Raw genomic sequence first — 27,712 nt, 5'->3', positions numbered from 1 at the left:
CAAACGCCATGCTCTATCAACTGAGCTACATCCCTGCCGGCCATTCCCTCCCCTACCCTGGACGACGCTGGGCCGATTGTGCGCCGCCCATGAGTCTCCCGGTCGCGGCCGGCTGCGACAGAGCCTGGATTCGAACCAGGATCTCTAGTGGCACAGTTAGCACTGCGATGCAGTGCCTTAGACCACTGCGCCACTCAGGAGTAAAGTCCATGGAGAAAAGAGTCGGCCCAAGAATTGAACCCTGTGGCACCCCCATAGACTTCCATAGGTCCAGACAACAGGCCCTCCGATTTGACACATTGAACTCTATCTGAGAAGTAGTTGGTGAACCAGGCGAGGCAGTCATTTGAGAAACCAAGGCTATTTAGTCTGCCAATAAGAATGCGGTGGTTGACAGAGTCGAAAGCCTTGGCCAGGTCGATGAAGATGGCTGCACAGTACTGTCTATTATCGATCGCGGTTATAATATCGTTTAGCACCTTGAGCGTGGCTGAGGTGCACCCATGACCAGCTCAGAAACCGGATTGCATAGCGGAGAAGGTACGGTGGGATTCAAAATGGTCAGTGATCTGTTTGTTAACTTGGCTTTCAAAACTTTCGAAAGGCAGGGCAGGATGGATATAGGTCTGTAACAGTTTGGATCTAAGAGTGTCACCCCCTTTGAAGAGGGGGATGACCGCAGCAGCTTTCCAATCTCTGGGGATCTCAGACATTACAAAAGAGAGGTTGAACAGGCTAGTAATAGGGGTTGCGACAATTTCGGCGGCTAGTTTTAGAAAGGGTCCAGATTGTCTAGCCCAGATGATTTGTAGGGGTCCAGATTTTGCAGCTCTTTCAGAACATCAGCTGTCTGAATTTGTGTGAAGGAGAAGCGGGAGGGGCATGGGCAAGTTGCAGCGGAGGGTGCAGAGCTGGTGGCCGGGGTAGTGGTAGCCAGGTGGAAAGCATGGCCAGCCGTAAAAAAATGCTTGCTGAAATTCTCGATTATTGTAGATTTATCGGTGGTGATAGTGTTTCCTAGCCTCAGTGCAGTGGGCAGCTGGGAGGAGGTGCTCTTATTCTCCATGGACTTTACAGTGTCCCAAAACTTTTTGGAGTTAGTGCTACAGGATGCAAATTTCTGTTTGAAAAAGCTAGCCTTTGCTTTCCTAACTGCTTGTGTATATTGGTTCCTAACTTCCCTGAAAAGTTGCATATCGCGGGGGCTATTCGATGCTAATGCAGTACGCCACAGGATGTTTTTGTGCTGGTCAAGGACAGTCAAGTCTGAGGAGAACCAGGGGCTATATCTGTTCTTAGTTCTGTATTTTTTGAATGGGGCATGTTTATTTAAGTTTGAGAGGAAATTACTTTTAAAGAACAACCAGGCATCCTCTACTGACGGAATGAGATCGATATCCATCCAGGATACCTGGGCCAGGTCAATTAGGAAGGCCTGCTCGCTAAATGTTTTAGGGAGCATTTGACAGTGATGAGGGGTGGTCGTTTGACCGCGGACCCGTTACGGACGCAGGCAATAAGGCAGTGATCGCTGAGATCCTGGTTGAAGACAGCGGAGGTGTATTTAGAGGGTAAGTTAGTCAGGATGATATCTATGAGGGTGCCCATGTTTACGGATTTAGGGTTGTACCTGGTAGGTTCGTTGATAATGTGTGTGAGATTGAGGGCATCTAGTTTGGATTGTAGGATGGCCGGGGTGTTAAGCATACTTCCAAAGTTGTGGCAAAATGGCTGAAGGACAACAAAGTCAAGGTATTGGAGTGGCCGTCACAAAGCCCTGACCTCAATCCTATAGAAAATGTGTGGGCAGAACTGAAAAAGCGTGTGAGCAAGGAGGCCTACAAACCTGACTCAGTTACACCAGCTCTGTAAGGAGGAATGGGCCAAAATTCACCCAACTTATTGTGGGAAGCTTGTGGAAGGCTACCCGAAAAGTTTGACCCAAGTTAAACCATTTAAAGGCAATGCTACCAAATACTAATTGAGTGTATGTAAACTTCTGACCACTGGTAAATGTGATGAAAGAAATAAAAGCTCAATTTAATCATTCTCTCTACTATTATTCTGACATTTCACATTCTTAAAATAAAGTGGTGATCCTAACTGACCTAAGACAGGGAATCTTTTACTAGGATTAAATGTCAGGAATTGTGAAAAACAGAGTTTAAATGTATTTGGCTAAGGTGTATGTAAACTTCCGACTTCAACTGTACACACAATACCCCATAATGACAAAGCAAAACAGGTTTGTAGAAATTTGTGCAAATTTATAAAATAAAATAAACTGAAATATCACATTTACATACGTTTTCAGACACTTTACTCAGTACTTTGTTGAAGCACCTTTGGCAGCGAATACAGACTTGAGTCTTCTTGGGTATGACACTACAAGCTTAGAACACCTGTATTTGGGGAGTTTCTCCCATTCTTCACTGCAGATCCTCTCAACCTCTGTCAGGTTGAATGGGGAGCGTCGCTGCACAGCTGTTTTCAGGTCTCTCCAGAGATGTTTGATCGGGTTCCAGTCCGGGCTCTGGCTGGGCCACTCAAGGACATTCAGAGACTTGTCTCGAAGTCACTCCTGCGTTGTCTTGGCTGTGTGCTTAGGGTCGTTGTCCTGTTGGAAGGTGAACCTTCGACCCAGTCTGAGGTCCTGAGCTCTCTGGAGCAGGTTTTCATTCAAGGATCTCTCTGTACTTTGCTCCGTTCATCTTTTCCTCAATCCTGACTAGTCTCCTAGTCCCTGCCACTGAAAAACATCCCCACAGCATGATGCTGCCACCACCATGCTTCACCATAGGATGGTGCCAGGTTTCCTCCAGACGTGATGCTTGGCATTCAGGCCAAAGAGTTCAATCTTGGCTTCATCAGACCAGAGAATCTTGTTTCTCATGGTCAGAGTTCTTTAGGTGCCTTTTGGCAAACTCCAAGCATGCTGTCATGTGCTTTTTACTGAGGAGTGGCTTCCGTCTGGCCGCTCTACCACTCTACCATAGTGCTGCAGAGACGGTTGTCCTTCTGGAAGGTTCTCCCATCTCCACAGAGGAACTCTGGAGCTCTGTCAGTGTGACCATTGGGTTCTTGGTCACCTCCCTGACCAAGGTCCTTCTCCCCGATTGCTCAATTTGGCCGGCGGCCAGCTCTAGGAAGAGTCTTGGTGGTTCCAAACTTCTTCCATTTAAGAATGATGGAGCCCACTGTGTTCTTGGGGACCTTCAATGCTGCAGAAATTTGTTAGTACCCTTCCCCAGATCTGTGCCTCGACACAATCCTGTCTCGGAGCTCTACGGACAATTACTTCAACCCCATGGCTTGGTTTTTGCTCTGACATGCACTGTCAGCTGTGGGACCTTATATAGACAGGTGTGTGCCTTTCCAAATCATGTCCAATCAATTGAATTTACCACAGGTGGATTCCAATCAAGTTGTAGAAACATCTCATGGATGGTCAATGGAAACAGGATGCACCTGAGCTTAATTTCGAGTCTCATAGCAAAGGGTCTGTATAGTTATGTAAATAAGGTATTTTTATTTTATTTTCTAATACATTTGCTAACATTTCTAAACTGTTTTCGCTTTGTCATTATGGGGTATTGTGTGTAGATTGATGAGGAGAGAAAATTAATTTAATCCATTTTAGAATAAGGCTGTAACGTAACAAAGTGGGAAAATACTTTCCAAATGCACTGTACAGTATACACACATACCCACACGTACACTCTCTCTCTCTCTCTCTCTCTCTCTCTCTCTCTCTCTCTCTCTCTCTCTCTCTCTCTCTCTCTCTCTCTCTCTCTACACACTCTGACACGTTTAAACTGAGGTAGTGTGTTTTATAGTCCATGAAGACACACGTACGATTTCCCCTCACCAGGGGGCTTAGGAAACGTTTGTCAAGGTGACACCACCAAGGTCAGCCACCCTCCTTACCTGTTCATTCTGCCCCAGTAGCAGTGAAGGTTATCAAGCAGGGAGAGGCTGTTACTGACCCTGCTGTGGATGGGGGTTGTTTAGGTTTGTTTTGTATACAGAGAAAAGTCAGTCACCCTAACAGAGGACACTGTCCCATACGCCTGCTGGTGGGCTAAAGATTAGACTGGGAATCTGCCTTTACCATCTCTCTAAGCTTTACCATCTCTCTAAGCTTTACCATCTCTCTAAGCTTTACCATCTCTCTAAGCTTTACCATCTCTCTAAGCTTGCTGTACATGCATCTCTCTTTCTCTCTGTCTCACACTCTGAAGGTGAACTGGCCAGTCTGTGGCTCTACGTGCCTGTAATTCAAAGAAGTGTGTGTGATGTGTTAAGTGAAAAGGCTTGAGGTGTGTGTGAGATGTGTTAAGTGAAGAGGTGTGTGTGTGTGTGTGTGAGATGTGTTAAGTGAAGAGGTGTGTGTGTGTGTGAGATGTGTTAAGTGAAGAGGTGTGAGGTGTGTGTGTATTGTTAAGTGAATATGTGTGTGAGGTGTGTGTGATGTGTTAAGTGAAGATGTGTGTGTGATGTGTTAAGTGGAGAGGTGTGTGTGTGTGTGTGTGTGATGTGTGAAGAGGTGTGAGGTGTGTGATGTGTGTTAAGTGAATAGGTGTGTGTTACACAGAGTAAACAAGTAATCTCTGTTGGCTGAACTAACTAACTGTGAACTAACAACTAACTGTGTGCTGGACAATCCACTCAGCCGAACCAGCTTCCCAGATCCATTCATTGTTGTTGTTCTGGCCTCATTAGTCTAGACCAGGGGTTCCTTACATGACCAACTCAGCTAAATGATCAGTTCAGTGATTGCCTAAATTCAACACACCTGGTTTTCCAGGTCAGTTAAATGTAAAAGGTGAAATGCCTGCAGCACTCCAGGACCAGGGTTTCCTACCCCTGATCTAGTGATAGAGCACTATAGTAAACATGTTAGGTGGAACGTCTCTCTGGTACTTTATAAACTAATACAGGATCCGTTTTCCATTACGCTGTTCTGATCTAAACTATGTGGGCTACATAATGAGACTGGTCTTGGAACGGTTTGTAAACATACACACACTCACACACACTCACTTCCTCTCAGGGATCAACCCCACTGTGTTTAACTGGCTCTATAGCAGTATTCTACCAACCCCACTGTGTTTAACTGGCTCTATAGCAGTATTCTACCAACCCCACTGTGTTTAACTGGCTCTATAGCAGTATTCTACCAACCCCACTGTGTTTAACTGGCTCTATAGCAGTATTCTACCAACCCCACTGTGTTTAACTGGCTCTATAGCAGTATTCTACCAACCCCACTGTGTTTAACTGGCTCTATAGCAGTATTCTACCAACCCCACTGTGTTTAACTGGCTCTATAGCAGTATTCTACCAACCCCACTGTGTTTAACTGGCTCTATAGCAGTATTCTACCAACCCCACTGTGTTTAACTGGCTCTATAGCAGTATTCTACCAACCCCACTGTGTTTAACTGGCTCTATAGCAGTATTCTACCAACCCCACTGTGTTTAACTGGCTCTATAGCAGTATTCTACCAACCCCACTGTGTTTAACTGGCTCTATAGCAGTATTCTACCAACCCCACTGTGTTTAACTGTCTCTATAGCAGTATTCTACCAACCCCACTGTGTTTAACTGGCTCTATAGCAGTATTCTACCAACCCCACTGTGTTTAACTGGCTCTATAGCAGTATTCTACCAACCCCACTGTGTTTAACTGGCTCTATAGCAGTATTCTACCAACCCCACTGTGTTTAACTGGTTCTATAGCAGTATTCTACCAACCCCACTGTGTTTAACTGGCTCTATAGCAGTATTCTACCAACCCCACTGTGTTTAACTGGCTCTATAGCAGTATTCTACCAACCCCACTGTGTTTAACTGGTTCTATAGCAGTATTCTACCAACCCCACTGTGTTTAACCGGCACTATATCAGTATTCTACCAACCCCACTGTGTTTAACTGGCTCTATAGCAGTATTCTACCAACCCCACTGTGTTTAACTGGCTCTATAGCAGTATTCTACCAACCCCACTGTGTTTAACTGGCTCTATAGCAGTATTCTACCAACCCCACTGTGTTTAACTGGCTCTATAGCAGTATTCTACCAACCCCACTGTGTTTAACTGGCTCTATAGCAGTATTCTACCAACCCCACTGTGTTTAACTGGCTCTATAGCAGTATTCTACCAACCCCACTGTGTTTAACTGGCTCTACAGCAGTATTCTACCAACCCCACTGTGTTTAACTGGCTCTATAGCAGTATTCTACCAACCCCACTGTGTTTAACTGGCTCTACAGCAGTATTCTACCAACCCCACTGTGTTTAACTGGCTCTATAGCAGTATTCTACCAACCCCACTGTGTTTAACTGGCTCTATAGCAGTATTCTACCAACCCCACTGTGTTTAACTGGCTCTATAGCAGTATTCTACCAACCCCACTGTGTTTAACTGGCTCTATAGCAGTATTCTACCAACCCCACTGTGTTTAACTGGCTCTATAGCAGTATTCTACCAACCCCACTGTGTTTAACTGGCTCTACAGCAGTATTCTACCAACCCCACTGTGTTTAACTGGCTCTATAGCAGTATTCTACCAACCCCACTGTGTTTAACTGGCTCTATAGCAGTATTCTACCAACCCCACTGTGTTTAACTGGCTCTATAGCAGTATTCTACCAACCCCACTGTGTTTAACTGGCTCTATAGCAGTATTCTACCAACCCCACTGTGTTTAACTGGCTCTATAGCAGTATTCTACCAACCCCACTGTGTTTAACTGGCTCTATAGCAGTATTCTACCAACCCCACTGTGTTTAACTGGCTCTATAGCAGTATTCTACCAACCCCACTGTGTTTAACTGGCTCTACAGCAGTATTCTACCAACCCCACTGTGTTTAACTGGCTCTATAGCAGTATTCTACCAACCCCACTGTGTTTAACTGGCTCTATAGCAGTATTCTACCAACCCCACTGTGTTTAACTGGCTCTATAGCAGTATTCTACCAACCCCACTGTGTTTAACTGGCTCTATAGCAGTATTCTACCAACCCCACTGTGTTTAACTGGCTCTATAGCAGTATTCTACCAACCCCACTGTGTTTAACTGGCTCTACAGCAGTATTCTACCAACCCCACTGTGTTTAACTGGCTCTATAGCAGTATTCTACCAACCCCACTGTGTTTAACTGGCTCTATAGCAGTATTCTACCAACCCCACTGTGTTTAACTGGCTCTACAGCAGTATTCTACCAACCCCACTGTGTTTAACTGGCTCTATAGCAGTATTCTACCAACCCCACTGTGTTTAACTGGCTCTATAGCAGTATTCTACCAACCCCACTGTGTTTAACTGGCTCTATAGCAGTATTCTACCAACCCCACTGTGTTTAACTGGCTCTATAGCAGTATTCTACCAACCCCACTGTGTTTAACTGGCTCTATAGCAGTATTCTACCAACCCCACTGTGTTTAACTGGCTCTACAGCAGTATTCTACCAACCCCACTGTGTTTAACTGGCTCTATAGCAGTATTCTACCAACCCCACTGTGTTTAACTGGCTCTACAGCAGTATTCTACCAACCCCACTGTGTTTAACTGGCTCTATAGCAGTATTCTACCAACCCCACTGTGTTTAACTGGCTCTATAGCAGCGTCTGAAAAACGACTGTGAAAGGACTAATTGTCATTTGAGGGAGGGAGGGAGGGCAGGAGAGCAAACAGAGCCAGCTGAACCATGGGCAGAGGAGTGACACACACACACACACAGGTATGCAGACTTTCTGAAAGGTCTAGACTCAAACAGACATTTTGGATCTATGGTGGCACTGTGGCAGGTGTGTTAGTGATTAACCTGTAAGTCACTGTGGCTCTGTGAGACAGGAAACAGAGGAATGCCAGAGAGAGTGAACTCCCTGACCTCTGTTCATCCAGTAGGTACATAGTTTAATGTAGTCCGAAGATAGGACGGGTGAGAAACTCCCTGTTACCTCAGTGCATAGAGTTAGAATTCCTTGAAAGAACACAGAGTTAGAATACCATCAGAGAGAATGGAATTAGCATTCCCCTCAGAGTGAATGGAATTGGAATGGGAACACCTCAGTGGAGTGGAGTTCACTAGACTCTGCCCTAGAGCTGTATTTAACTCTGTGTGCCCCAAATGGCACCATATTCCCTATTGCTGGTCAAAAGTAGTGCACTATAAAGGGAATAGGGTGTTATTTGGGATGCACCCTATGAGCTTTATGTACTGTATCTTTATGGGCTACAAAGCCCTTGTTCCCTCCAGGAGCCAGCCAGGTAGGATCCCATTATATCACCCAGAGGGAGCTGTCAGTGTGGACTCTGCCCTACTTGTAGTAGAAGATGGGACACAACACACTGAACAGGGGGCAGGCACAGCAGTATGGGAGGAACATGAAGCCTATGGGGCTCGAATGGAATAAACAACTTCTCTACACAAGTACACACATAAACACACACTGCTTCGTTCACGCATCAGGAACTCTGTACAATGCACCAGTCTGGAGGTGAGCCAGACTTCAGCATGGACAGTACAGGTACAGTGCATTCGAGAAAGTATTCAGACCCCTTGACTTTTTCCACATTTTTGTTACGTTACAGCCTTATTCTAAAATGGATTAAATAAATAAAAATCCTCATCAATCTACACACAATACCCCATAATGACAAAGTGAAAACAGGTTTTCTAACATTTCTAAAAACCTGTTTTCACTTTGTCATTATGGGGTATTGTGTGTAGATTGATGAGGATTTTTATTTATTTAATCCATTTTAGAATAAGGCTGTAACGTATCAAAATGTTGAAAAAGTCAAGGGGTCTGAATACTTTCCGAATGCACTATGTATGGCAGTCTAATGACAGGTATGTAAGGCAGTCTAATGACAGGTATGTATGGCAGTCTAATGACAGGTATGTATGGCAGTCTAATGACAGGTATGTATGGCAGTCTATTGACAGGTATGTATGGCAGTCTATTGACAGGTGTGTATGACAGTCTAATGACAGGTATGTATGACAGTCTAATGACAGGTGTGTATGACAGTCTGATCACAGGTATGTATGGCAGTCTGATGACAGGTATGTATGGCAGTCTAATGACAGGTATGTATGACAGTCTATTGACAGGTATGTATGACAGTCTGATGACAGGTATGTATGACAGTCTAATGACAGGTATGTATGGCAGTCTGATGACAGGTATGTATGACAGTCTAATGGTGGCAGTTGGCACATATACATTCTATTGGGGAATAGAACCTTAAACCTTGTTTTAATCATACCTCACAACACAACTATTTTCTATGTAGCCTTCTTTCATAGCTTATGATGAGCACATATTTACTTGTGTCAGTTTATACGAATAGGCTTTGTTAGAGTTTATTTATTTCCTCAAAGGTTATGCCAAGACTAAACACAGACTTGGCTCACTGTGGTTGTCAATACTGAGACATTTTTACCACACACACACACACACACACACACACACACACACACACCTTGACTCTGAATAATAAAGCAGTCCTTGATTGTCTCCGTGAGTCAATCTGTTTTATTGCGAAATCTTCCCGCAGCATGAGTGATGCTTTTAAAAAAATAGCTTTAAAACCCTGGACTGTTTTCTTTGGAAGCACAGCAGACTTCCTCTCTCCTGCACACACACATACGCAGACACACACACACAGTAGACTTTCTCCTGTTTTTGTTAGCCAGCGATGGTTAACTTGGGAGGACATTTTTTCACAGTTGGTCCAGCAGGGCTTGTGGTTGCCGTGGACACCAAATAGAACACAGGAGGTGAACCGTAGACGTGCACACGCACACTGGTTTCCTACCCAGACTGGATTTACTTTACAGCCATTGGAAACCTGTCTGAGAGAGAGCAGGAACTCACCCAGACTCAGACCTGGACCAGAACAGACCTGTGGTTGTTCTAAACACCACCGAAATAGACTGTGGGATCAACACTAGACCAGACTGGGCTAGACCTGGGGGCAACAGCTACACACAACCCTGGCCCCTGACACTGGAGCTGTGTAGTGGATTAGGATTATGCCTTTGTTAAATGTTTTTCATGAAGAAATGGAATGTTGTTTATGTTAGTTCAAAAGTAGTCAGTTGTAGGGTGACGCCCCAGGGGAGACGGGTGATTGGACCGCAGGGGGAGCAACCCATATTTTCACATTGTTTATAAGTATGGGCTAGACGAAGAAGAAAGCAGAGCAGCCATTAGAATTTGAGGACACTGCTCTCCAGACCCTGCAAGTCTGTAACTCATGCTGAAAGCTTGTGATATGAATAAAACTTATGATCCAGGTTCAGTATGAGCGGACTCCTTTGTTTGACAGCAATGAGCACCAGCATTCGACGCGACACGATAGCTGCTTAATGTGACTGGGTCCCACCACAGAGTTTTTAGTTTTGGGATCGCATTATGAGTGCGCTGTGGTAGTCTGTGGAACACTGGAACCCACATATAGAACCCTCTCATTTCCCTCTTCTCTGCAAGTCTTCCCAGGTTGGTAGCTGGGAAATACAATGTACTTTCCCCTCTCTCTCTGTCTCTCTCTCACTCCTAACCTGCTAAAAAGATTGATAATATTAATAGTTCATGCTGTTTCACACTGCTGGTGCTGTGAGCCTATGGATGTTTAGTTTACCCACCTGCCCTTCATACTAGTACTCATATAGCAGGGTGCAGGGTGGCTGAATCACACACTAACCCTCCCTGGTACCATACATTTGGGTCAGAAAACACACACACACACACACACACACACACACACACACACACACACACACACACACACACACACACACACGCACACACACACACACACACACACACACACACACACACACACACACACACACACACACACACACACACACACACACACACACACGCACACACACACACACATTCAACTTCTAGTTCTAGAATGCTGTAAATCAATTAACCGCTCTTCACCTCCCTTCCCATGGCAACGGTAACTTGTCAGAGAAGCCTGCTCCTGAGCTCTGGGTTTTAAGCCTAAATTAAAATAAGAAATAATAGCTAGTTGCTTAATTTATACTATGCAAACATAAACTGTAGCTCTTCCAGTTATAGTACCAACTATGGTTTCATTCAGTGAAAAGCGGTATTTTCTGAGATGATTTAGTTTGGAAGTTCTCAGAAGAACCTCTTTAGTATTAAAATAAATGAAATTTCATTCTGAACCAACCTTGTGATGTACTTTGCCTGATGGTGATCAAAGACGTGACAAATTAGTTCAAGCATTTGATGTCTCATATCGTTATGTCAAAGCACACACAGCAAGAAATACACTATATACAAAAAATATGTGAACACCCCTTAAAATGTGTGGATTTGGCTATTTCAGCCACACCCATTGCTGACAGGTGTAGAAAATCGAGCACACAGCCAAACATTGGCAGTAGAATGGCCTTACTGAAGAGCTCAGTGACTTTCAACGTGGCACCGTCATAGGATGCCACCTTTCCAACAAGTCAGTTTGACAAATTTCTGCCCTGCTAGAGCTGCCCACGGTCAACTGTAAGTGCTGTTACTGTGAAGTGGAAACATCTCTGAGCAACAACGGCTCAGCCGCGAAGTGGTAGGCCACACAAGCTCACAGAACGGACCACCAAGTGCTGAAGCGCGTAGCGTGTAAAAATTGTCACTCACTACTGAGTTCCAAATTGCCTCTGGAAGCAACGTCAGCACAATAACTGTTTGTCGGGAGCTTCATGAAAAGGGTTTCCATGGCCGAGCAGCCGCACACAAGCCTAAGATCACCATGCGCAATGCATTGGCTGGAGTGGTGTAAAGCTTACCGCCATTGGACTCTGGAGCAGGGGAAACGCGTTCTTTGGAATGATGAATCACGCTTCACCATCTGGCAGTCTGACGGACGAATCTGGGTTTGGCGGATGCCAGGAGAACGCTACCTGCCCGAATGCATAGTGCCAACTGTAAAGTTTGGAATAATGGTCTGGGGCTGTTTTTCATGGTTCGGGCTAGGCCCCTTAGTTCCAGTGAAGGGAAACCTTAACGCTACAGCATACAATTACATTCTAGACGATTCTGTGCTTCCAACTTTGTGGCAAGATTGGGGAAGGCCCTTTCCTATTTCAGCATGCACAGAGCCCTGACCTCAACCTCATCGAACACCTTTGGGATGAATTGGAACACCGACTGTGAGCCAGGCCTAATCGCCCAACATCAGTGCCCGACCTCACTAATGTTCTTGTGGCTGAATAGAAGCAAGTCCCTGCAGTAATGTTCCAACATCTAGTGGAAAGCCTTCCCAGAAGAGTGGAGGCTGTTATAGCAGCAAAGGGGGGACCAACTCCATATTAATGCCCATGATTTTGGAATGAGATGTTCAACGAGCAGGTGTCCACATACTTTTGGTCACGTAGTGTACCATCAGCATAATGCCTCAACTCCCAAAACATAAAATCATTTGCCCTATCCTGGCACACACCAAATGTAAAATTCTAATTTGACCAATCCTCTTTTAAGGAACAGGCTTCTGAAGGGAAATTTGCTGACAGTTTTCATGTACGGATAATCTGGAATTGCAAAAAAGATAGAGGCAAACTTTCTCCTTTACTTTGAAGTCCCCAGTCCAGTTAATGATTCTGGAGGGTTAATGGGAATATGGCACAGTCACACATTCCAAACCAGACAGGCAGGGGGGGGGGGAGGAGGGGGAAGGGGGGAGGGGGGATTTTGCAAATACTTTTTCCATGTTAATGATATCTGAGTGAGAGTGACTAACAAAATCAATGTGGGCCCCCTGGAGGTCAGGGCCCCTGGACACATGCCCTGCGTGCCCAGTCGGTATTCGGCCATGATTACTACAAGTTTAGATAGCTGGGTAGACTAATTTACCAATCTAAAAGATGTTAGCTGACGGGTTAATTCAGTGGCTGACATAACAAGAGAGAAACTGCTGATGCACAACCACATTTAGGAATGGCACCTTGTTTATTCTACTGTTCTAACTCTCAGGTCGGCAAGTTGTGACCCCGACTGAGTTCTAAAAAAATTCAATACAATTTGGTCAGGTTATGTATGTAGCTTATGCCTGGAGCAGGCCCTGACTGGACCATAAGGGTCAAACATAAAATAAAGTATTTGGCATGAAGAGGAAAAGTGTGGTTAAATATTCTTAACTTCCCCAATATACGGTATGCTGGTGTATCATGCACAAGGCCAGGAGTTTGCCTCTAGTCAGGAAAAGCTCCTGTTCCTAATCATAAAATGCTCTATATATAAATGTTGTAAAATAGGCAGTGAAATTGTAATTGTGCACTTTTAGAATCAACCTTTCTGCACTGTATAATGTATCGTATTGTTTTATCCATGGTTGAATGACGATGTGTTTGGGCACATGCCATTCTCTAGCCCTTAATGTTAGTTCCATGACCCTAAACAAACATTCACTCACCACATCAGTCATTTATCACTCTGGTTTCTCAACAAGGTACACTCAACATGTAGGCTTTAGCTCAAGGCTAATAAATCAGTCAAGTGTTGAGAGTTAAGACATACTGATCAATGACTGGCAACCAAGACAGAGAGAGAGAGAGCGAGAGAGAGATTACTGTTGTTCTTTTATGGCCCCAGCACTGTAAAGGCAGATATTCCTGACCTTGGGAGTCAGACTTTGCCATGTGACATTCTCAAAACACTTGGTACTATAGAAGTCAAACAGAACAGCAGGTTGCTGATCATCATCTTCGTACCTCTAATATCTTCCAGAAGGATGATGGACAATCAAAGGTTGGTTTATTCTCTGATATGGTTTCTCTTCTTCTTCTAAGCGGTTTATTTTGGGAGATCTTCCAATAACTCTTCACACAGTCTCTTCACAAACTTCAAGCAACAGCGGGACTGAAACATATGTAAATATCTAGGTTAGGTGAAGATCCTTAGTGGTGTGCTTTGACAAATCCAAATCAATTTATTTGGAGTAGCTGGGGATTGGATAGTGGATCTGGAAATTTGCTGATCACCAGCATCTTGTCAAGTGAGTGCACAGCTGAATCACTGCTTTCTCTTTTATGAGCACTTAGTATAATGTACAGGATTGTCTTCATAGCTTTGTGGGGATCATTAGGCTGTATGGTTTTAAATGAATTAAACATTATACATTGTTGTTAGCAGGCGCCACAGACTGCAGATTTAAAACCGGGTGTCTACTAACTCATCTTGGCACTGGCACACCTCCAGAACTCATAGCGTGGGACAGTCACTCATTTAGCAGTTTCTCCATACACCCTCAGCACAGACAGACAGATAGATATACTACGGTGTACGAGCACACAATCTCTGGTGTACACACATTCCACACACACTTTCAGACGCTCGTTTTACACGGACTCGACTAGATAGCAGCTGCCGCTGCGAAAGTCAACAAGAGCAAGAGGAAACATCCACGAGTCATGACATCCTCGAAGTCAGCTCGGTTTACACATCCGCGCTGCACTCATATACTCAGACAGACACTGTCGGGACAGCTTCAGTTTTAGTGTCTATTTCTACAAACCAAGAAGAATTGAAACAAAGATTTTGGTAGTATTTTTCCCTTCGTGTTGGAGCACCAATATTATCTCGGTGGCATGTTGTAGCGCACCGCCAGAGGAAGACAGATCATAAACGGTGGGTACCTTTATGAACGCCAGCTGTGTAGCTTATAACGTTGATTTGGCTAACGTTAGTGGTGGCTGTCAACACCGTCTGTAGCCACTATATAAAGTTGTCAAATGATACCGTGCGTTGTTATAAATAGCTAAGATATATGCCAAAATAGCGATGCAACACCAGAGCAGTAGCATAGGCTATCCAGACTGCCTCGGGACTGTTTTTAGGTGTGAGTCCGCCGCCGTCCGGAGAGAGGTGAGACGTTTGGCTAGTTCAGGGACGCGGGCAACACCGTATGTCCTTGTCCTTTGTGTCTTTTAGAGGGGACATATTGATAGACTGGTTTTGTTTGGACATTTTGACAATCTAAACGTGTTGAATGCAAAGTAATGGATCACAGAGACTGACGGGGTAGGGAGGCAGGCGACGAACTTTGGGACCGTTAGGGACATCTCAGGGCTTCATACCCTCTTCTATCCCTCTTCTTCATGTATCTGTCAGGTTTGGCAAGGTACACGGGTGAGGGGTGGTGGAGTTAACCTTTTATCTAATTCAACTTGATTTGATTAAAACAAACTTTAATGGATAAAAATTGTAAATAAGTCAAAGTAAAAAATGATCAAATAAAATAGAGGAAGAGGGGTTGGGTAGAGGATACGAACCTGGTTTAAGGGGAAGGGTTGGGAATAGGACACGAACTGGTTTAGGGTAAGGGGACTTGGGTTAGGGGAAGGAGTAAATAACTTTATTAAAAATAGAAAGTAGGGGATGGAAACTTGTTCTTCGGGATACTGGGAGGGGAGTGGTGGTTTGTGATGTTTGAGTGGTGGGATGAATGGTTGTGGTTATTGTTGATGTTGTTTGGGAGACAGTCAAGAGGGACAGTGCCTTTTAATATGGAGGACACAGGTAGAACTCCAGTCTATATTGATCAATACTGTCATGTCATCAATTAGAATGAAACCTGGTGAATGTGTATGCTGTAGCTCATGTGTGATCAAGCACCTGTATAGGTCAAGGAGAGTAGATCATTGGAAGGAATTATTGACATAATATGACAGTGTTAGGCCTGTATCCCCACTGCTCTTAAAACAGCATCCCAGTAAGTGTTTGACGTCTTTTGGACATCTCTGTCTTTTGTTTGTTTGTTTGTTTTGGTGCGGTCTGGATCGGCCTTGATTTCCACGCCCATGGACATTGATTTTTTGGTCCGGACCGGACCAAATCTGAACCAATCATAGACATCTATGTTTCACAAGTTTGGACAGCACTGTACAGTAGAGCACAGCAGAGTACGGTACCTTACAGTACAGAAAATAAAAGTAGTGTACTGTATTGTACTCTACTGTACTCTACTGAATTAAACTCTACTGTACTGTACTGTGCTAAACTACTATACTTTACAGAGTTAAACTATACTATACTGTACTCTAATGTACTGCATTACTCTACTGTACTCTACTCTAATGAATTAAACTCTACTGTACTCTACTGAATAAAACTACTGTACCGTACTGTATTGTACTGTACTCAACTGTGTTCTACTCTGCTAAACTGTGCCGTGCTGTACTGTGATGTTCAAACTTGTGAAACAGCCTAGACGTCTATGATTCGTTCAGATTTGGATCTGGTCCGCACCGACCAAATTTGTACTTGTTTGGGGGCGGAACTCATTATAATAATATCCAGCATGCTTTTCAAGTGTTTGTTTTTTACATTTACATTTTGGTCATTCAGCAGATTCTCTTATCCAGAGGAACTTACTTAAGTGCATGTGATAGATGGGACCAATAATAAATATTTTGTTGCAATCTTCAGTTGGCTCCTCTTTCCTAATAAAACCCATAAGAGTCTAAGCCAGGTGGTTCTACTAAGCCAAATGGAATTGTTTTTTAAGAAGGTCATACCAAGGATCATTTAGCCATTTGACTTTGAATTTTAAGACCCCTTGAAGTATTAGCTATTAGCCCATACAAACGCATTGAATAAAATATTCACTACATGGACCAACAGATAGTCCCAAAAAATTATCAAGAGGAAGTTTGTTCTGAAGTGTCTGTCCTATATCTGAGAGATATAAGAAAGATCAAGAAACATAAACAATAATTTAAATGTATTTTCAATGTCCTTTTGCTTATTGGGATACATCTATAGTTGTCCTCTTTAATGTGAGTTTGGCACGTGTTTAGAAGTTAGCATCCTTCCTCCATCATAACCTGATTTATGCTGATTTATGCGTTGTGTGTGTGGAAACAACTAGTTTACTCCTGTCCCCCAGTGCTGCATGGAACACTGTAACCAGAAGGTGGAGACAAGGTTCAGGAACTCTGAAGGAATTAGAATGTTCACTTTTTTTTACTAATTCAAAACATCTCCGCTATACTGTTTTACCTGCAGGCTGCAAGCTTGGTTGGAAATAACACAGTTCAATATTTAGGAACACTGTACACTCCTTTTCAACTGGTATCTACTACCTGGCATTACCAATACAAGTATACAGCACTAACACTAGATAATTAATATTATAATGGGTGCGTTTGGTAGTAATGGTCAGGAATGAGTGTTGGGTGTTGCCCTAGGTGCCAGCCGATGCTACTGGGATGAGTGAGTTAGTGTTGGGTTTCCACCTGCATCATCTTGGATCAGGGTTTAGTTTTCACTTGGGGAACTTCCTAGTATCTGTTTACACAGTGGCGATAGCAGGGAGCCCCACTCATATATGAGAGCGAGAGAATCAATCCTAGAGCAGGGCCAGCCATTACATTTAAGTCATTTTAGCAGACGCTCTTATCCAGAGCGACTTACAGTTAGTGAGTACATACATGTTTTTTTATTTTCATACTGGCCCCCGTGGGAATCGAACCCACAACCCTGGCTTTGCAAACGCCATGCTCTACCAACTGAGCTACATCCCTGCCGGCCATTCCCTCCCCTACCCTGGACGACGCTGGGCCAATTGTGCGCCGCCCCATGGGTCTCCCGGTCGCGGCCGGCTACGACAGAGCCTGGATGAGAGGGAGAGCAGCCACAGCCCAGATGGCATCTCCATACCAGGGTCTGTTCCTAGCTCCTGGCACCAGCCAGGCAGATGGATGGAGACCTGTACAATTGCAGACTGGAGCAGCAGACTTTAAGCAGGGGATTGGCTGTAAAGCTGCTATGTGCATGTCGGCTGTTCTGTCAGCTGTGACTGTGTGATGTGGTGTCCAGGACTAGAGCCTGGCCTCTGGTACCAGGGACCGCAGCCAAGCCTGACTTGTGACTGGCCATTGGCCCAGAGTGGCAGGTGGAGTAGGGGCTGTAGCAAGTAGCCAGACAGGTGACAGGACACTCCCTGGCGTAGGGTTGAGTCATAGCTGATTCATCCTAGTGACTCTGGGGCAATGCAATCATATTTAATTAAGTTCTACATAAATTATTTACAATACATTGCTGTATTTTTTGCAAGAACATTGTGAACAAATCAACAGCATATGTAGTTTGCCCCCTCCCTATAGTTACACTCTTCTGTTTTAGATTCTGTTGAAAACATTCTCTTCTCTGAGTTATTGTGATGGTCAAGTTAATTGGGTATGATTACTATCTGAAATATGAATGGTTGAGAATATAGAAGCATCAGGCATGTGTGATGTTTTGAGGTTTGAGTCGGGCACATCCTCGGCCACCTTCTGGAGGACCCTCATTCATTAGGACCCGTCGTTGTTTAATGCGGAGGATCTCAGCACCTCTTTAGGGAGTTCAGATGGCCTCATGGAAGAGGATAAAATGTCTCACTACAGTGTATTGTGTGTGTTTGTGTGTGCGCGTGTGGTGATTACACGCCGATTAATTTAATTCAAATATGTTATTGGGTAGGAGTGCTGAGCTGCCACCTCTGGCACTCGTCAGAAGGTACCCAGGATGCACCCTGTCCTCCCTCTCTCTGTCTGCCTCTTGGCATATATTGATGTCTCTGGTTTGATCTCCAAACATTTTGGTTAGCCCCGCATGCCAGGCTCTCTACGACCTCCATTGTGATGAGAAACAGACGGATGGTCAACTAGAAGACTGTATTGAAGTCTATAATGTAAAATGCCTGATGCCTCGGAAAGGAAGATGAAGTGGTGGAACAGATCGTGTAGTGTTAGACACTAGCTTTGAGTCTCTGAGAATGCCAAGTCCAAATCTCCAAGTAAACCACTACTAAACATGTTTCCATATGACATCTACCGTAGTAGAATGACCCCTTTACTTGAATGAACTTGTTGACCTTAGTTCTTTGAACTAGGTGACAGAGACACACGCTACTCCGGTCTCACAGTAGGGTGCCAATCATTCTGCATCATAGCCTTTTGAACCCAGTTCAGTCTGTTTGTGGGGGGGCTGTGTTGGGGGAATGGGGGGGGGGCTGGGCACAGCAACCCAAAACACACACAGTCACGAAACACAGATTACAAATGAGCAGAAACAAAGAGGAGAGGATGTGAGCGTCGCACGCTAACCATCTGTTGGATCTCTACTGAGACAAGACTTGGTTGTTTGTTTTCCTGTTGCAGTGCTGTGTGAATGGTAGGGCAACAGTGGAAGAGACCTTGGTACATGTACAGCCGTGGTCAAAAGTTTTGAGAATGACACAAGTATTGGTCTTCACAAAGTTTGCTGCTTCAGTGTTTTTAGATATTTTTGTCAGATGTTACTATGGTATACTGAAGTATAATTACAAGCATTCCATGAGTGTCAAAGGCTTTTATCGACGATTACATTAAGTTTATGCAAAGAGTCAGTATTTGCAGTGTTGACCCTTCTTTTTCAAGACCTCTGCAATCCGCCCTGGCATGCTGTCAATTAACTTCTAGGCCACATCCTGACTGATGGCAGCCCATTCTTGCATAATCAATGCTTGGAGTTTGTCAGAATTTGTGGGTTTTTGTTTGTCCACCCGCCTCTTGAGGATTGACCACAAATTCTCAATGGGATTAAGGTCTGGGGAGTTTCCTGGCCATGGACCCAAAATGTCGATGTTTTGTTCCCCGAGCCACTTAGTTATGACCTTTTCCTTATGGCAAGGTGCTCCATCATGCTGGAAAAGGCATTGTTCGTCACCAAACTGTTCTTGGATGGTTGGGAGAAGTTGCTCTCGGAGGATGTGTTGGTACCATTCTTTATTCATGGCTGTGTTCTTAGGCAAAATTGTGAGTGAGCCCACTCCCTTGGCTGAGAATCAACCCCACACATGAATGGTCTCAGGATGCTTTACTGTTGGCATGACACAAGACTGATTGTAGCGCTCACCTGGTCTTCTCCGGACAAGCTTTTTTCCGGATGCCCCAAACAATCGGTAAGGGGATTCATCAGAGAAAATGACTTTACCCCAGTCCTCAGCAGTCCAATCCCTGTACCTTTTGCAGAATATCAGTCTGTCCCTGATGTTTTTCCTGGAGAGAAGTGGCTTCCTCGCTGCCCTTCTTGACACCAGGCCATCCTCCAAAAGTCTTCGCCTCACTGTGCGTGCAGATGCACTCACACCTGCCTGCTGCCATTCCTGAGCAAGCTCTGCACTGGTGGTGCCCCGATCCTGCAGCTGAATCAACTTTAGTAGACGGTCCTGGTGCTTGCTGGACTTTCTTGGGCGCCCTGGAGCCTTCTTCACAACAATTGAACCTCTCTCCTTGAAGTTCTTGATGATCCGATAAATGGTTGATTTAGGTGCAATCTTACTAGCAGCAATATCCTTGCCTGTGAAGCCCTTTTTGTGCAAAGCAATGATGACGGCACATGTTTCCTTGCAGGTAACCATGGTTAACAGAGGAAGAACAATGATTTCAAGCACCACCCTCCTTTTAAAGTTTCCAGTCTGTTATTCTAACTCAATCAGCATGACAGAGTGATCTCCAGCCTTGTCCTCGTCAACACTCTCACCTGTGTTAACGAGAGAATCACTGACATGATGTCAGCTGGTCCTTTTGTGGCAGGGCTGAAATGCAGTGGAAATGTTTTTTTGGGATTAAGTTCATTTAATTAATTGCAATTCATCTGATCACTCTTCATAACATTCTGGAGTATATGCAAATTGCCATCATAAAAACTGAGGCAGCAGACTGTGAAAATTAATATTTGTGTAATTCTCAAAACTTTTGGCCACGACTGTATGCCCCCTGTGGGTTATTGTGGTATGAAGTCATATATTTATACTGTATACAAGTGTGAAGTGTATAAATGGGAGTTAAGATGAGGCGACTATGGGAAGGCAATAATAGGAAAGGTTTAATACAATGCGTGAAAAAGCCGAAGAATCTTGGATTGCAATAAGAGTTCATGCAATGAAATGCATTGGAGACTGAGATAGAACCATAGAGATGGAAAGAGGTCTCAACTTTGTATCTGTGCTATTATTGCGTCTGTGACAGCATGGGCCATCTCCATTTTAAAGTTGTACATTTTCTTCTTCTTTTGTGTTAGAAAAAAGCTAAAAGCTAATAATGGTGATTTACCACCACCTGCAGTGCTGGAGTCCTGAACCAAATCCTGGGTGTCATTCATTTATTGTGGCCACTAGATGGTGCCGATATAGCTTAAAGCCATTTACGAACCATAACACCCTGGTGTGTTTTGTTGTTGTTTGTGAAAGATGGTAAATATCTCATGTTTCTCTCAGCGCTATAGCCTTACTCAGTAGCAGTCTGGTACCAGTATAAACCTATGGAAAGGCTTTAATACAATTAATTGGATAGAGCATGTTTCTGAACTGTGCCTGGTATGTTTTCTTGTTGTTTGTGAAAGATGCTGGCTGGATATCGGTCCCTAGGTCAGGTTCAGTCTCTGACCCCCACCCCTCACCTTTGACCTCTGACCCCTCACCTCAGATGGAAGAACGTGCCCATTCCTTTAGGAGGTGAGAGACCACAAGTCACTGCCCCTCTCTCCACGCATGCACGTACGCACACACACACACACACACACACACACACACACACACACACACACACACACAGGAACACATTTACAAATGTAAACACAAACACAACACACAATTTAGATACAAGAGTGTTCCAGTAGGGGTCATGGCCGTAACTACATTTACATTTTACATTTTAGTCATTTAGCAGACGCTCTTATCCAGAGCGACTTACAGTTAGTGAGTGCATACATTATTTTTTTATTTTTCATACTGGGAATCGAACCCACAACCCTGGCGTTGCAAACGCCATGCTCTACCAACTGAGCTACATCCCTGCCGGCCATTCCCTCCCCATACCCTGGACGACGCCGGGCCAATTGTGCGCCGCCCCATGGGACTCCCGGTCACGGCATATGAGAACAACACATTTTTTCTAATGAGATTTTTTGTTTAAAAAATATATATGTTGTACACGGCTCAACTAGGCAACTAGAGACGCTGCTGACAGTGTGTTTGCGAGATGCCAGACAAAAGGCCATTTTAAAACCGGCCAGCGACTCCTGCCATGTCTACAGACAACCCCCAAACAAACAAAAAACGACTCTTGGAGAATGAGTGCACAACTGGTACATAGTCGCTTATAGATATTTCAGTCAGTCAGGTGGCTGGCTGCCGACAGAGACTTCTAGTGCAGTAACGTTGAAGGGCTCTGGCTAGTATTACTTAGCCAGCCAGAAGGATGAAGTAAGAAGCTAACGTTAATCGGAGCCTACCTCAGCAGGATCAGAAAATACACTATTAGGTTCTCACAATGACTTTGCTTTACAGAGAGTAGGCTACTGAGACAGACAGTGATGTGGTGAGGCTGAGGGTGGCTGCAATGCATTGCAGGAGGAAGCAGAGGAGAGAGAGAGAGAGAGGAAGCAAGCAGAGAGAGAGGTTAGCACAGTGGTTACCAAATTTGAGGTCGGGGCCCCATGTGGTGTCTCCTGAGAAAATATGTACGAATCTTATCAAACAAGTTAAGAACTAAAAAAAAAAAAAGGCATGTTTCAATGTGAACATCTCCACATGGTCGATCTCCCCAATAGGCCTAAATTAAAATGCAATCAAAACGCAAACAGTACAGTTCTAATAATGTCCTAAGTTTCAGTTCGTCACTGATGCTACGTGTCAGTGTGAATCATTTCTCATATTTCCCCCCTTTCAGGGGTATAGCATTCCAATTGTGAAGCTAGCCCCCCGCATCTCTTTGATTCAGAGGGGTTGGGTTAAATGCAGAAGACACCTTTCGGTTTAAATGTTTTTTATGTTCTCCAATTAGCATTTTAACTTTTGTTATTGTATAGAAATGCAATAAATGAGCTTGAACTTAAAAAAAAAATATCCTGGTGGGGGGGGGGGTTGGTATAATTCTACCGTGTGTTACCTCATATCCCAGAGATAATGCCTTCCATTACACCTGGGAAGAAAACACTTCAATTTGCTCAACTTGCCATTGGCTCAACCACTTGCTCAACTTACCTCATGGCCATTGGTTCAACTTAACCCAAGGCAAACATATTGACAATATTAGCCGACACAGCTACAATGATGCACTTTCATGCTAGGTTTAGGTCCTCATATTGAAGCTTATAGAGACCCCAACTAATGTATAGAACAATCTTTAAATGATCTACTTTGGTTTAGATCATGAAACCTATAACACAATACATTAATTTGACTTTTTGAAAACAGTTTTTTGGACCTAACTTGCTTACCACTTTTTCCATGTGGTTTCTTCCTTCACAGACTACATGAAATGATGACCTCTTCCTAAATATTTGGTCAAATGATACATTTTGTGTATGGTTTCCCAGAAACAAGGGTGGCTCAACTTACCCCACTCTCCCCTATGTGTTTTATTATCAAGAGAGATCTGATACAGATTAGTCTAACATCCACTTCAACTCTTAACTGAACACATGTGGCCTACAGTTCCTCTCACAGGGAACAGGGAACACTTTGAAGCTTTTCCCCCAATGGCTGTTTCTATAAAATGGATTAGTGATTCTGGACCCCCCCCATGGGTTCATAGAGTGACCTCGGTCATCGCTTAGAATCTAACACACTTGGGCTATTTTAATGTGGTTGTTGTTACATATATTTAGAATGTAATTTATAAATGATTAAAAACAGTTATAACTCATTGGTTTAATAGTATAGTACACCTTCCTCCCAGCTGTCCTTCTCCTACGATCTCCCATACAAACCTTCTCCTACCTGTCTCCCATACAAACCTTCTCCTACGATCTCCCATACAAACCTTCTCCTACGATCTCCCATACAAACCTTCTCCTACCTGTCTCCCATACAAACCTTCTCCTACAATCTCCCATACAAATTTTCTCCTACCTGTCTCCCATACAAACCTTCTCCTACGATCTCCCATACAAACCTTCTCCTACGATCTCCCATACAAACCTTCTCCTACCTGTCTCCCATACAAACCTTCTCCTACCTGTCTCCCATACAAACCTTCTCCTACGATCTCCCATACAAACCTTCTCCTACCTGTCTCCCATACAAACCTTCTCCTACAATCTCCCATACAAATTTTCTCCTACCTGTCTCCCATACAAACCTTCTCCTACGATCTCCCATACAAACCTTCTCCTACGATCTCCCATACAAACCTTCTCCTACGATCTCCCATACAAACCTTCTCCTACGATCTCCCATACAAACCTTCTCCTACGATCTCCCATACAAACCTTCTCCTACCTGTCTCCCATACAAACCTTCTCCTACCTGTCTCCCATACAAACCTTCTCCTACCTGTCTCCCATACAAACCTTCTCCTACCTGTCTCCCATACAAACCTTCTCCTACGATCACCTTCTCCTACCTGTCTCCCATACAAATCTTCTCCTACCTGTCTCCCATACAAACCTTCTCCTACCTGTCTCCCATACAAACCTTCTCCTACCTGTCTCCCATACAAATCTTCTCCTACCTGTCTCCCATACAAACCTTCTCCTACCTATCAATACTTGACTGAAGGACGACTACTTTTTCTTCATATTCATTCATGCTATTGAATTGTTCCTAATGCAAAGCCTCTCTGCTCTCCTCTGCCAGTAGCTAGTACAGGTTCTGGTTCTATTCTGGCCTTGGACCAGGTACTGTTCTATTCTGTACACTACCTCAAGACTCTCTGTTATCCCGCAGCTCTCTCTCTCTCTCTCTCTCTCTCTCTCCCCCTCTCTCTCTCTCTCTCTCTCTCTCTCTCTCTCTCCTATCCTCTCTCTCTCCCCCCCTCTCTCTCTCTCTCTCTCTCTCTCTCTCTCTCTCTCTCTCTCTCTCTCTCTCTCCCCCTCTCTCTCTCTCTCTCTCTCTCTCTCTCTCTCTCTCTCTCTCTCTCTCTCTCTCTCTCTCTCTCTCTCTCTCTCTCTCTCTCTCTCTCTCTCTCCCCCTCTCTCTCTCTCTCTCTCTCTCTCTCTCTCTCTCTCTCTCTCCCCCCCTCTCTCTCTCTCTCTCTCTCTCTCTCTCTCTCTCTCTCTCTCTCTCTCTCTCTCTCTCTCCCCCTCTCTCTCCCCCCCTCTCTCTCTCTCTCTCTCTCTCTCTCTCTCTCTCTCTCTCTCTCTCTCTCTCTCTCTCTCTCCCCCCTCTCTCTCTCTCTCTCTCTCTCTCTCCTCTCCTCTCCTATCCTCTCTCTCTCTGTATCTCTCTCGCTCCCTATCTATTTCTCTCTACTCTCTCCCTCTCTCTTTCTCCCTCTCTCTCCTTCCCTCTCTCTGGGGGGAAGTTTCCGGGACAAATAAGAGCTTCATAAATTTCCCATGGTAATGGTTGAATTCTGAAGGGCCTGTAACTATGCCAGGTGTAGCTGGTGTATAGTCATCGTTCAGACTCTGTGATGCTTTATTTTTACTGTGAGTTTTTACCCAGCCCCACTAAATCGCATTACAGAGAATGTGCCGAGTCAGGGATACGTCATTAGCTTCTCAAGTGCCTTTATATTAAACATAACAACTGAGGTGTGTGTGTGTGTGTGTTTAAATTGGGTCTGCTATGGAGATCACTCAGTAAGTCCCATTCATAATGAATCCTTTGTTTAAGTACTCGGCTTAGAGACGTCTCATTTCACAGATGCATTAAGGGATTGGGGTTCAACAGGTTCTAGTAGCAGAGTGACATTATAGAGAAATATATATACGTGGCAGTGGAGGCTGGTGAGGGGAGGACGGCTCATAATAATGACTGGAATGGAGTCAATGGAATGGTATCAAACACATGGAAACCACGTGCTTGATGTGGTTGATACCATTCCATTGACTCTATTCCAGCCATGATTATGGGCAGTCCTCCCCTCACCAGCCTCCACTGGTGTGTGTGTGTGTGGTTCAAAGATAATGGGAGCACTCATGGTAATGACAATATTGGTCTACAGCACAGACAGTGCTCATATTCAACACAAATACATAGATTAGTAAGATAAATGATCTGTAATCGCCGTCAAGAGTCCCAGACGTTAACACAAGTCTCCCTGATTCCATGTAAAATTGGACCCCATTCCAGGGGCTCGTCCGGGACAGCGGGAGGGACGGAAGCATCATGGAGGCTGTGTGTGTGTGTGTCTTGGAGGCTGAGGTTGGTGATGTTAATGAGCAATCTCCTCGGAGCAGACAGACGGTGGGAAACTCAGGAATGTTGGACCGTTTCCGTCTGAAACTCGGCAGAACATTCCTAATCCGAGGAGAAGAGGGCTAGCCCTGGCGACACCGGCCCAGCTGGGTTGCGTCTCTTGTGCACAAAACAGGAGATAATATTGATACTTTTTTCAACAGGAGGTAGCAGGCTACCTGAAGTTTTGTTAACAGTGTACCCACATGCTACAGGTTACACAGATGCAGGGTCAATTAAATAGAAGGGAAATAGCCTTATAGTGTTTTCATAAAGAGAGAAGCAACATTAACAACATTTCGACCTCTATCTGAACTTCTATGGAAGAACGCTCATTTTCATTTCCTGTTTGAAATCGTTTGAAAACATCTCCTGTTAGTGAACAGGACCCTGGTGATGAGGAGAGGAGGGCCAATGGAAAACGCCCTGAGCACCCTCACAGAGCTCCCAGCATGCTTAGCATCTAGAGCGCTCTTTAGAGTGTTGAAGCTGTGAAAAGATCCCATGTCTCTCTACTGAAGCTCACATACGTACGCCCACATGCATGCATGCAGGCAAACACACACACACACACACACACACACACACACACACACACACACACTGCTACTAGTTTACCTGTGGGACAGACTTGGAATGACCGTGAACTTCTATCATACATTTGGTTCTATATTGCGTAGGCCAACTGCTTTTGAATAAATTGAACTGTTATTTTTGGATGGGGGGAGGGATGGGATTTTGATATTGCCCTAGTTTTTTGCCTTGCATAGTGGCACAGAAGAGTACAGAACAGAACAGAACAGAAGAGTACTGTACATAACATTGAGAAGAGTACAATTTACATTATTGAACTCTCTCTGAATCTCTTTATCTTTCTACAATTTCCTGAAACAGTATGTTGTCTAAAGACCCTGAAACCTTCTACAGTATGTTGTCTAAAGACCCTGAAACCTTCTACAGTATGTTGTCTAAAGACCCTGAAACCTTCTACAGTATGTTGTCTAAAGACCCTGAAACCTTCTACAGTATGTTGTCTAAAGACCCTGAAACCTTCTACAGTATGTTGTCTAAAGACCCTGAAACATTCTACAGTATGCTGTCTAAAGACCCTGAAACATTCTACAGTATGTTGTCTAAAGACCCTGAAACCTTCTACAGTATGTTGTCTAAAGACCCTGAAACATTCTACAGTATGCTGTCTAAAGACCCTGAAACATTCTACAGTATGTTGTCTAAAGACCCTGAAACATTCTACAGTATGTTGTCTAAAGACCCTGAAACCTTCTACAGTATGTTGTCTAAAGACCCTGAAACCTTCTACAGTATGTTGTCTAAAGACCCTGAAACATTCTACAGTATGCTGTCTAAAGACCCTGAAACCTTCTACAGTATGTTGTCTAAAGACCCTGAAACCTTCTACAGTATGCTGTCTAAAGACCCTGAAACATTCTATAGTATGTTGTCTAAAGACCCTGAAACATTCTATAGTATGTTGTCTAAAGACCCTGAAAC

At 44.2% G+C, this 27,712-nt stretch overlaps 1 protein-coding gene across 7 annotated transcripts in view; it reads left to right on the top strand.

Annotated features, from left to right (window-relative positions):
- The first annotated feature begins 13,675 nt into the window (after positions 1 to 13,675).
- Positions 13,676 to 27,712, top strand: part of LOC121584334 (proline-rich protein 5) — a 60,470-nt gene continuing 46,433 nt past the window's right edge. For 2 of the 7 annotated variants that reach the window (XM_045208800.1, XM_045208804.1), the window contains exons 1-2: positions 14,266 to 14,676; positions 21,418 to 21,529. In XM_045208800.1, the coding sequence (XP_045064735.1) occupies positions 21,501 to 21,529 (29 nt within the window). In that variant the 5' untranslated portion in view covers positions 14,266 to 14,676; positions 21,418 to 21,500. Of the gene's footprint in view, positions 13,798 to 14,265; positions 14,677 to 14,703; positions 14,914 to 21,417; positions 21,530 to 27,712 lie in introns of those variants that run through there. The other 5 variants (XM_045208808.1, XM_045208805.1, XM_045208801.1 and 2 more) reach the window with 4 other exon arrangements.

This window comes from Coregonus clupeaformis, chromosome 28 (genome assembly GCF_020615455.1).
Source record: "Coregonus clupeaformis isolate EN_2021a chromosome 28, ASM2061545v1, whole genome shotgun sequence".
NCBI classification, from domain to species: Eukaryota; Metazoa; Chordata; class Actinopteri; order Salmoniformes; family Salmonidae; genus Coregonus; species Coregonus clupeaformis.
The sequence above is the reverse complement of the archived record's forward strand: the minus strand, read 5'-3'. Positions and strand labels throughout refer to the sequence as shown.